The 12,452-nt window shown below is 38.5% G+C and overlaps 1 protein-coding gene across 7 annotated transcripts in view; it reads right to left on the minus strand.

Annotated features, from left to right (window-relative positions):
• Window positions 1–12,452, minus strand: part of ICE2 (interactor of little elongation complex ELL subunit 2) — a 63,122-nt gene that overhangs the window by 11,427 nt on the left and 39,243 nt on the right. For all 7 annotated transcript variants that reach the window (XM_003267059.2, XM_030814501.1, XM_030814502.1 and 4 more), the window contains 2 exons: window positions 8,081–8,210; window positions 1,889–1,973 (listed from right to left, as the gene is read on the minus strand). In XM_003267059.2, the coding sequence (XP_003267107.1) occupies window positions 1,889–1,973; window positions 8,081–8,210 (215 nt within the window). The remainder of the gene's footprint in view (window positions 1–1,888; window positions 1,974–8,080; window positions 8,211–12,452) is intronic.

The following is a 12,452-nucleotide window of genomic DNA, read 5'->3' on the forward strand; positions in this document are numbered from 1 at the left end:
CCCATGCATGTTGGCCCCTTTGGCTCTAGCCTCCCTTAAGTAGAAAGGCTGGTACCACTGGCATTAGATTTAATTTGGAGATGGAGATAATATAAACGGATCACAAATTGGGTCTGGGCTCCACCAATGGATGAATGAATAAAATGTGATTACACACACACACACACACACACACACACACACACACACACGATGGAATATATTCGGCCACAAAAGAAATGAAATTGTTATTTGCATCGTGGATAGAACTGGAAGTCATTATGTTAAATCTACCAGGCACAGAAAGACAAATATTGCATGCTCTCAATCATACGTAGAAGCTAAAAAAGTGGATCTCATGGAGATACAGAATAGCAGTTACAAGAGGCTGGGAAGGAAATGGATGGGAGAAATGAGAAGCTGTTTAAGGGGTTAGACAGAAGGAATAATTTCTAGTATTCAATACCATAGTAGGGAAATTACAGTTCATAATAATTTACTGTATATGTCCAAATAGCTAGAAGGGAAGAATTATAATGTTCCTAACACAAAGATAAATGTTTGAGGTGAAGGATATTCCATTTATCTTGATTTAGTCATTACACATTGTATATGGGTATTAAAATATCACATGTAGGAGCCAGGTGCAGTGGCTCATGCCTGTAATCTCAGCACTTGAGAGTCTGAGGCGGTGGATCACAAGGTCAGGAGATGAGACCATCCTGGCTAACATGGTGAAACCCCATCTCTACTAAAAATACAAAAACTCAGCTGGGCGTGGTGGTGGGCGCCTGTAGTCCCAGCTACTCGGGAGGCCAAGGCAGGAGAATGGCATGAACCCGAGAGGCAGAGCTTGCAGTGAGCCGAGATCGCGCCACTGCATTCCAGCCTGGGCGACAGAGCGAGACTCCATCTCAAAACACAAAACAAAACAAAACAAAAATCACATGTAGGGCCGGGCGCAGTGGCTCACGCCTGTAATCCCAGCACTTTGGGAGGCCGAGGCAGGTGGATCACCTGAGGTAGGGAGTTTGAGACCAGCCTAACCAATATGGAGAAGCCCTGTCTCTATTAAAAATACAAAATTAGCCAGACGTGGTGGCGCATGCCTGTAATCCCAGCACTTTGGGAGGCCGAGGCAGGTGGATCACCTGAGGTCGGGAGTTTGAGACCAGCCTAACCAATATGGAGAAGCCCTGTCTCTATTAAAAATACAAAATTAGCCAGGCGTGGTGGCGCATGCCTGTAATCCCAGCTACTCAGGAGGCTGAGGCAGGAGAATCGCTTGAACCCAGGAGGTGGAGGCTGCAGTGAGCTGAGATCACACCACTGCACTCTAGCCTTGGCAAAAAGAGCGAAACTCTGTCTCAAAAAAAAAAAAAAATCACATGTACCCCAAAATATGTATAACCGTCATCTACCAATAAACAAACAAAAACAAAACAAAACAGTACATACTGCTGGCCAGGCATGGTGGTTCATGCCTGTAATCCCAGCATTTTGGGAGGCTGAGGCAGGCAGATTGCTTGAGTCCAGGAGTTTGAGATCAGCCCAGGCAACACAGTGAAACCCCGTCTCCACAAAAAATACAAAAATGAGCTGGGCATGCTGGTGCACGCCTGTAGTCCCTACTCGGGAGGCTGAGGTGGGAGGATCCCTTGAACCAGGGAGGCAGAGGTTGCAGTGAGCCGAGATCACACCACTGCACTCCAGCCTGGGTGACAGAACGAGACTCTGTCTCAAAAACACAAAGAACAAAAAACAAGACAAAACAAAACTGAGTCCAGTGAGACCTCTATACATAAAAAGACTAAAAGTCTTGAAAATAATTTAAGCTTAAACAATAAAGAAAAATTAATGATCACATTAACAAATTTTTCAATTCTCGCCACAAAGTAAACTTTCTTACTTGAGTGCTGAAAGCTTTTCTTTTAATTCTTCTGAGGTAATTTCTTCCAGCAGAAAAAGCTTTGAAGTAAATGCATCGACATGCCCTAAAATGAAATATCAAACTTAAACAAGCAATTGCAGTATTTAGACAACAAAAAACCAAGTTATCCTGTCTCCTTAAAGATTACAAATTTTAATAACTGTGAAGAAATTTTACATTTTAAAAGGAGAAATACACATTTTATTAAGTCTTAAGTAAAGCTATATTTTAAAATGACATAATTCAGATTATAAAACATTTAGATTCATTCTAAAATATTTGCTGAATATATGTTTACACATGTCCACACATATGAAATCATTTCAAAGCCTACAATTTATGAACAACAACTATTAAAACACTGGTGTTTCTAATTCCTATTAAAGCTACATTTAATTAGCTGGGTGTAGTGGCGGGCTCCTGTAGTCCCAGCTACTCGGAAGGCTGAGGCAGGAGAATGGCGTGAACCTGGGAGGCGGAGCTTGCAGCAGTGAGCTGAGACTGCACCATTGTACTCCAGCCTGGGCCACAGAGCCAGACTCCGTCTCAAAAAAAAAAAAAAAAAAAAAAAGAAAGTTACATTTGTATGTCGTTTATGAGGAGAATTACATATGTATTATCAAAATAAGCAGATAAAATCAAATGTACAGGGGCTTTCTAAGACACACTTGGTTCTTAAGGTAAAAATTAGATTATGAAAATCTGGCTTAATATTTTTTAATTAGACTGGGTGCGGTGGCTCACGACTGAAATCCCAGCACTTTGGGAGGCCAAGGTGGGCAGATCACCTGAGGTCAGGAGTTAGAGACCAGCCTGGCCAACATGGTGAAACCTCGTCTCTACTAAAAATATAAAAAAATTAGCCAGGCATGGTGGTGGGCGCCTGTAATCCCAGCTACTTGGGAGACTGAGGCAGGACAATTGTTTGAACCCAGGAGATGGAGGTTGCAGTGAGCCGATACAGTGCTACAGCACTCCAGCCTGGGTGACAGAGTAAGACTCCGTCTCAAAAAAAAGAAAGGTTATTAAAGCACACCATAAGTTTTCCCACAGTTTAAAAAAAAAAATCAAAGCAGTCAGTTCCAAGTTTTACTTTTTTTTTTTGAGACAAAGTTTCACTCTTGTTGCCCAGGCTGGAGTGCAGTGGCATGATCTTGGCTGACTGCAACTTCTGCCTCCTTGGTTCAAGCGATTATCCTGCCTCAGCCTGCTGAGTAGATGGGATTACAGGTTCCCACCACCAGGCCTGGCTAATTTTTTGTATTTTTAGTAGAGACTGGGTTTCATCATGTTGGTGAGGCTGGTTTCGAACTCCTGAAGTCAGGTGATCCACCTGCCTCAGCCTCCCAAAGTGCTGAGATTACAGGTGTGAGCCACTGAGCCCGGCTGAAGTCTTACCTTTTTTTTTTTTTTTTTTTTAAGACAGAGTCTTGCTCTGTCTCCTGGGCTGGAGTGCAGCAGCGAGATCCTGGCTCACTGTAACCTCCACCTCCGGGGTTCAAGCTATTCTTGTGCCTTAGCCTTCTGAATAGCTAGGACTACAGTTGTGCGCCACCACTCCCAGCTATCTTTTTTTTTTTTTGGCATTTTTGGTAGAGATGGAGTTTCATCATGTTGGCCAGGCTGGTCTCGAACTACTGGCCTCAAGCAATCCACCTGCCTTGGACTCCCAAAGTGCTAAGATTACAGGTGTGAGTAACGGCGCCCAGACCCGACTCTCACTTTTTTTTTTACAAACACGTTATGAATCTAGAATTCCAAAAAACAAAACAGCAAATTCTCAATATGATGCTTTTGTTTTAAAAAGTAATGCATATGTTCTAAAACAAAACAGGTTGAGAGCTAACACCAAGGTCCTGAAATATACCAAGGAAGAGTGACATAAAAGATAGTCCCGGGTTAAATGTTATATAAGCAAGTCAACACAAAAATCCTATGTATTGTACCATAGTTAAAAACATGAAATAGCGTGATGAGAATATAACACGTATCAATGTTGAAGACAAATTGTTTTTATTTTTTTAACTCCTAATATTTAGGTATCAAAACAAATTACCTGGAAAGCTGATGTCAATCACTGGGACAATTAAAAATGCACATAATTTAATGTTTCATTTTCTTACCAAGCCCCCTTTCATTTCATTTGCTTTATGCTCATACAAATAATTAGAAACATTTTTACCAGATGGCTTCCTTGTAAGACACCAAATTCATTTGTTCCCATACCTACTTATTATATGTAACACTCATTACACAGTGGCATTTCTAATAACAAAGACACATTGTAATGATTTAAAAACCATAGAAAGGAAATACTAAGCATAATAACTTTTAGATGTTTACTAATTATGTCTTTGAGAAGACTAATGGTTCTTACCTTTTGAAAGAAATTCATTTAAAAAAGTATTATAGTATATGTCAAATATGGTCTGTCAAAAATAACTATACAGAGAATACCATACTAAGTGCTCTGAGGATCTACCTCCTCAAGGAGTTCACAATTCTCAACATTGGAGCTTTCTAACCTGTGGGCCTCAAATAAGATATATATGTGCTTAAGATACGCATCACCTCAGCCCTTCAGGCAGCTAAGCAATGCTTGGGATGGCAAAAGCTTCCTGGCTATTGCCCTTCAGCCACAAGCAATCTCTCTTATATATCACAGCGTGCTGTACAAATATTTATGTGCATCAAGGTTGGAAAGCACTGATTTATAGAGGACAAATAAAATCTATACATAATAAAAATAAAGCTTATATATACAAGCATTCATTCATATATACATGCACATAAACATATACATGCATACATGCATTCATATGTGTATAGGTACTCCTTGCTTTCCATGCAGTGTGAGGACCATAAAAATGTCCATACGGGCTGAAACCCTACAATTGTAACAATCAATAGGGAAAATTACAACTGTTTAGTTACCTTTAAAATTTTTATCAAAACACTATAAATTCTCTGTCAATGAACAGAACAGTAAAATATTTTAGTACACTGTAATTCAAAAAATTAAAGTGTTTTCTTTATGAAACGTTAATGAAGAGCAGTTTGAACAGTGCTTGTTACCTTCTTGCACAACTTGTGATAGGAAGGATGCATCTTTTCTTTTTCTTTTTTTTTTTTTTTTTTGGACACAGGGTCTCTGGCCAGGCTGGAGTGCAGTGCAGTGGTGCAATCTTGGCTCACTGCAACCTCTGCCTCCCAGGCTCATGCGATTCTCCTGCCTTAGTCTCCTGAGTAGCTGGACTACCGGCGCATGCGACTACTGCCCAGCTAATTTTTTACATTTTAAGTAGAGACAGGGTTTCACCATGTTGGCCAGGCTGGTCTTGAACTCCTGACCTCAAATGATCCACCCGCCTCGGCCTCCCAAAGTGCTGGGATTACAAGCTTGAGGCACTGCACCTGGCTGGATGCATCTTTTCTATGCCATGGTGAACTGTCATATGCCTAAGGATCAGCTTCTGACACTGCATCCTTGGTGCCTTCAATGTCATGAAATTATCTTCAGGATTTGTTTAGTGTAAAATCTTATGCCAGTGTCACTTGTTCATCCTTTATGTGTCACAACGCTTTCACTAAGTTTGTCTGGCAGCAAATCTAGAGTCACTGGAACAATAGCAGTGCCAACATTCCCACTCTCTGTTATTTCCTCTGTAATTCCATTTATGTTCCATGCAAATTTCACTTCTGGCAGTATCACCTTTTGTTTATTTGCTTTGCTTTAATATTTGTTGGCCAATTCTTTTAATTATCTACTTTGGTAAAATATCACATGCGTTTATCACTGGGAGACAAAGAGTCAACACAACTGCATACTCTGCTTTCTGTGCATGAACTCAATGGGTACACAATAACCAATTATAAACAGACTTTGAAAGAAGTGACATGACTGGTCACTGATCATGATGTGCCTGTTACTTATGTAGTGATCTGTGGACTGAAGAGCCAGCAGTGAAGATTATACTTTATACAATTACTCACTGTTAATACACGGTCATAACTAAAACTTGTGCTTATTGAAACTGTGTGCTAAGTGAAGACTGCTTATATATCAACTATACAGAATTGATAAATATTATACGGTTGGAGGGTGGATACAGAAGTTGCGATGAGACTATGTGGGAAACTGTTTTAAAGGAGTAAATCTTGAAGTTTTTATGGGGAAAAGATAAAAAGAGTACCACAACTAGGGAAAGTGGGGAACATGTTTATAGCAAAGCAGAGCAAACAAACAAATCACAAGTGTGTTGATTCTATTGGAAAAAGAGACTATAAGCTATAGAATTGATTCTCAAAGTGTGGTCCTTAAACTAGCAGTATCAGTACCACCTGAGAAGGTCTTAGGTCCCAATACAGACCTAGTGAATCAGACACTCCAGGGTGGGGCCAGCAATCTCCACTTTTAAAAGCACTTCAAGTGATTTTCTTGAACATCTTCCTTAAATTAAAAGAGTATTATAACATTTTTAAAAACTCAAAAACTCAGATGTTATCCCCCCATACCTACACCCACCAAAAAACCCCAAACAAACCAAAATCCCACAAACATACAATATATGCTTTTCACCAAACACTTGTCACAGAAGCCAAAAATACTATCCCAGTACACTGAAATGAAAGGCTCACAAGAGGATAGGATTCACAGAGAATAATCAGCAGTTAGGATTACTTAGGATTTTACAAAATGATTAAAATGAAGTAATCCATACAGTTGATGTTAAACTGTACATTTAAAAACTGAAACCTTAATTTTTTTTTTGTCATGAATCTCCCTTCTCTGTCAGTACTTTAAACAAAATTTCACTCATAAGTTCTTAACTGGGCCTTTCCTAAAATGGATGTGGCTGGCAAATTGCATCCAAGTAGCTAATGTTGAGATAGTTGGTGTGAGGTCTTTGGAGGAACATTGAAATTTTGGTTACAGAATGAAAATTACTACAAAAACTTCGAGTATGTGTATGAAGGAGGAGGAGGAGGGAGGCAGTACATCACCAATTAGTGCATTTAGCTACTTCCTTTTTTGAGTTAAGCAGAAAGAATCAATTATCTACTTAATACTCTCATAAAACATGAAAACAAAATACTGATTAACCAAAACAGGAAAAACATTTTAAGTGAGTAACCTTTCTTTGATTAAGAAACACACCCTCATAGGATTTATTACATACAAGCAATCAAGCTACACACTATAACACAAAATTTTATTAGACTCGACAAAGAATTTTATCAGACTCTGACCTTAAGCTGTTTATTGTCTAACAGGAAGAAGGGATAGGTGTTAAGAGAGAACAATAAAGTACAAAGTAACAAGTCACAGAGAAGTAAAAGACTGCACTGAGAGATCAACGAAAGCAAAAGACTACACAGAGGAGCAGTCTGAGATGATTAGGAGGGATTGAGATTTATGGGATGCATTGAGATGTTCGATATTGGACATTCTAGTGGGAGGAAATACTACCAATAATGTACCTAGCAAGTAATCTATTATGTGAGGATGTTAACTGTACATGAACTGAGCCAATGCAAATTGAACTTCAGCCTAATCCCCATACCCCAGCAAAACAAAACAAAACAAAGGAAAAAGTCATTTCATCAAAATATTTGAGGTTTTAAAAGTAGTGTCATTATAAGAAAATTTCAAAATAAATGTATAGATCAATAAATAGTTAACCAATTAACAGTACTCTTATAAGAACCTAGAAAACAAATGTGTATTTTTGATTATACTATTAAATAAGTGTTTCTAAAATAGGTCAGCGTGGTAGGTCATCCCTGTAATACCAGAGCTTTTGGAGGCTAAGGTAGGAGGATTGCTTGAGGCCAGAAGTTCAAGACCAGTCTGGGCAATATAATGAGACCCCATCTCAAGAAAAAACAAAAAAATTAGCTGGGCATGGTAGCACATGCCTGCAGCCCCAGCTACTTGGAAGGCTGCAGTGGGAGGATCACTTGAGGCCAGGAGTTTGAGGTTACAGTGAGCTATGATCACATGACTACACTCCAGCCTGGGCAACAGAATGAGACCCTGTCTAAAAATAATAAATACATAAATAAAAACTAAAGTAAAAAAGTGCAGAATAGAAGTATTCACAATTGAATTTACAAGCATGTAATTACAAGGAAATTAAAAAGGAGAATAAAGACTTTTGTATAACTTACCAACATAAAATGAGCTGTTGGAATGCAATAAACTTTCAGTCCATAAGCGACAAAGTTCACTTTCAGTCAGAGCTTCAACTCCATAACAAGCTTGATACTCTACTTTTGGTAGTACATAAACTGGAAATTGCTGCAATGCAAGATTATACTTTTTCAAAGCTCTATTAATTTACTATTAATAGTAAATACATTTGCCTATACAGCTTTGCCACTTTCAAAATGCCTTCAGGTAAACTTATTTCATCCTTTCAGTTACGGCAGGATTCACACTGTAAGATGGATACATTCAGGCCTGATGAATAGAAGAATGTTTGGTGCCAAAAGGTGGATGGATAAAAGAGATCTCTCCTCACCATTCCCATTTGTGACCAAAATCAACATACCTCCCCACATAGGCAAGGTTTGATTTCAGTCAGGGAATGTGACTGACAGCAGAATCCTTGCAACAAAGCCTATCATACATAGTTGCCCAAAGGCTCAAAGCCAGATGCTGGGAAGCACTGACTTTTTTATATACTAGTCATTCTCAAGAGGATAAAAAAGGTAGAAATTTTTTGCTCCTTTAAAGCATGAGTCGCATTGTCTTAGGCTCAAATACTCTGAGCAGCTTGTTTCATTCTACAAATGAAAGAGCACTAATGCCTACATTAACACCTGTTTGTCATTATCTTCAATTTAACGGCTTTATTTCAGACATGAAGTATCTGACAAATTATCCATCCAAATTCACTGGTCAGGACACTACATAAGTAAAATGACTGTACCTATTACTGGCCTAAGGGAGCATAAGCAAAGAAATACATGTTGTTCACTGTGCTTATGCTATCTCATATCTTCAAAGAAAACTCTACTCTTAACAGGAGTCTATTTCCAGTTGCAGAAAGAGAAACACATGATTTAAGGTACTTAACTTGCACAGATAAGGCTAAGTAGTACTTCTGAAATTATACTAATGTGTCACCATTTATAGATTTGAAAATATTTCATCAGTATTTCTTAATTCTTGATTTTTACAAAGTGGCAAAGAGTGGGCTTGGTACAATGGTGGTGGTAAGAACAATTCAAATCCACTAATATTTTTGCTATCCACAGTAAGTGCTGTTTCATGTGACTGCCCTTGAACTACGTGCATGTGAGAAATCTGGTGATCTTGTTAAAATGTAGAATCTGGGGTGGAGCCCAAGGTTTTGCATTAATAACAAGCTATTGTTCCAGGGACCATACTTTCAGTAGGTAAGGCTTCCAGTGTGTCTTCTCAATTAAAAACAAAATTAAATGTGATTAGGATAATTTTACCATTAAAAGCATTTTACTATATAATTTTGCAAATGGTTATCTGCATATGATTTAGTCTCTCATAACTTTAGAGCAAATAGGAGGTTGAGATAAAGAAATTTGCTCAGGCTGGGTGCAGTGGCTTATGCCTATAATACCAGCATTTTGGGAGGCTGAGGTGGGAAGATTACTTAAGGCCACGAGTTCAGGATTAGCCTGGACGAAATAGCAAGACCCTGCCTCTACAAAAAATTAAAAAAAAAAATCAGCTGTGCATGTGGCACATGCTTACAGTTCTAGTTATGAGGCTGAGATGGGAGGATCATTTGAGCCCATAAGTTCAAGGAAGCAGTAAGCTATGATCGTGCTACTGCACTCCTGCCTGGGCAACACAGCAAGAGTCTTGTCTCTTTTAAAAAAAGAATGAATGAAATTTGCTCAAGGACACATAGCTAGTTTACAGCAGAACTGAAAAAAGTTGACTGAGAAAAAGGATCACATTTCTGGATCAGAAATGGGTAACAGAGTTAATTCCATATATTTAAAAATTTTTTAAATATGTATTATTTCTAAAAAGCAAATACTTTGGGAGATTTTCTTTGATAAAACTACTCTATCTATAAAACCAAGTCCTAAAACCAGTTTAATTTCTGTGTGTATTCTACTGCCATCTCCAGGAAGCCAGGGGAAAAAAAGGCCTGAACATTTCATCTTTCCTTAGTATCCCAAAATTGAAGTAAAAATTTAAGGATAATCAAAATTTTCATAGTATAAAGTTTACTATTTTTTTCCCTTGATAAGTGGCTCCCCAAGTAAAAGCTTTTCTTGGTTCTGTTCCAATTTTTCACATAAAGCACTTAGGATACTTGGTTAATTGAGACAGACAGTAATAGATATTATGAAATCATCCAAAGTTCTGGGTGTAGATTTCATAATCATGTATTGAACTCAGTAAATTCTGTTTTATAACTTGTGGTCCAAATTAGCCTCTTTATTATTATTGTTTTTTTGAGATGGAGTTTCACTCTTGTTGTCTAGGCTGGAGTGCAATGATACAATCTCAGCTCACTGCAACTTCCGCCTCCTGGGTTCAAGCAATTCTCCTGCCTCAGCCTCCCGAGCAGCCGGGTTTATAGGTGCACCACCAAGCCCAGCTAAGTTTTTTTTTTTTTTTAGTAGAGATGGGGTTTCGCCACGTGGGCCAGGCTGGTCTCGAACTCCTGACCTCAGGTGATCTACCTGCCTCAGCCTCCAAAAGAGTTGTGATTACGGGCGTGGGCCACTGTGCCTGGCCTAGCCTCTTTATTTTATCCCATCACTTGAGACTGGCTGATGTTTTATGTTCTCCTTTAAAGTGCAACTCTTATTAAGCAGAGTTTTGGTAAGGAAACATAAATGATACTGGAAACTAAAATGACAACTAAAATAATTAAGAACTGAGGAAAAATGAAGAAGAGATGAGGTTCTTGGACAGCAGAGGTTGAAGACACTTCTAAGTATTTCAAAGCCCTATCTAAGCAAGTTGGTTTTTAGGTAGGAAATACTAATGGGGGATGTACTTTTAGTGAATTAGTTTAAATAGTACCACTTAAAACATTTTCAAACTGGTGCCTCAACCTCCCTAAAGTTCCCTTACTCAACAATACCACCCCCTCGCCATTTTCCTCATTTACTCAGTGCCTATTTACTGAATTTCCATAGGATAAAATATTTTGGAGAAACAGAGATGAATAGGACATGATTCCAAGGGGCATACATTTTACTAAGAGATTTAAACCATAAACTACTACATATAATAATGGGGGCAATGTAAGCATTCATTGAAAATTTTAAAATTTTATTCTGAGTTTGACACAATCAGAAATATAAGGCTTCTATTTAGACAGTCTTTAGGGTGTAACTATTTTGACATATTTTGATGAAGAATGAATTTTCTCCTATAAGGTTATATCTTGAAATTTACAAATTTCACCTTAGTCAAGTGAATTACAATGTCCTTACCAAGCTGTCTTGTTCAAGAATTAAACTGGTATCCAAAATTTCCCTAGGCTATTCTTACTTAAGAGATACCGGCCATCAACAATTTCTAAGTGCTGTAAGCTGAAAAAGAAATACAAAGTGGTATGGGTTCACATAGTAGGAAGTGAAAGAAATGAGGTTAGCCTCAAAATAAATCAGAGAGATAGCAAGAATTAAAGAAATAAAACCTTGAAAATACAATCTATAGGACTGATACTATATGTATTCAAGATGTTCAAGCTTATGGCTATTAAGTTTATTAGTTAACACAGATGAGGCAGGAAAAATTAGCAAATAAAGTCAAATCTTTTAATTCACAGGATGTTACAGCATTTATCTAGGAGGAGACTATCAAACCTATAGAATTTTGTCATTCCTTGAGCTTCTCTTGTAAAGAGCACTAAAACCAAACAGTTTTCAATTAAAACCATTTGGTTTCTAAAATTTCAAGTTTGAATCAATGATAAAAGCTAAATTATGTGAATTAAAAGTTTAATAATTTAGGAATTTATAATCTTCCTTCTATTTAACAAAAGATAAAAACATTATCAAGCACAAGTTCCACCAAGTCCACTGGATTTGGGTGGACAAAGTGTACATCCTGGATCTGGATGGGTTGGCCTTAGAGTTTATCATAGTCATCAAACCCTCATGCTGCTGTCATTAGCAGTGTGGAAAAGTTGGCACTTTTTTATTTTTTTTTGAGACAGAGTCTCACTCTGTTGCCCAGGCTGGAGTGCAGTGGTGCAATCTAGGCTCACTGCAAGCTCCGCCTCCCAGGTTCACGCCATTCTCCAGCCTCAGCCTCCTGAGTAGCTGGGACTACAGGCGCCTGCCACCACGCCCGGCTGATTTTTTGTATTCTTAGTAGAGATGAGGTTTCACGACGTTAGCCAGGATGGTCTCGATCTCCTGACCTCGTGATCTGCCCACCTCGGCCTCCCAAAGTGCTGGGATTACAGGCATGAGGCATCACACCTGGCCCAGTTATTCTTTAGTATGATACAGTAGTCAGGAAGTAATCCACAAGGATCAATAGTAGAACATCACTAGTTTGGATTCACCTGATCCCTACCTC

This window comes from Nomascus leucogenys, chromosome 6 (genome assembly GCF_006542625.1).
Source record: "Nomascus leucogenys isolate Asia chromosome 6, Asia_NLE_v1, whole genome shotgun sequence".
NCBI lineage: Eukaryota > Metazoa > Chordata > Mammalia > Primates > Hylobatidae > Nomascus > Nomascus leucogenys.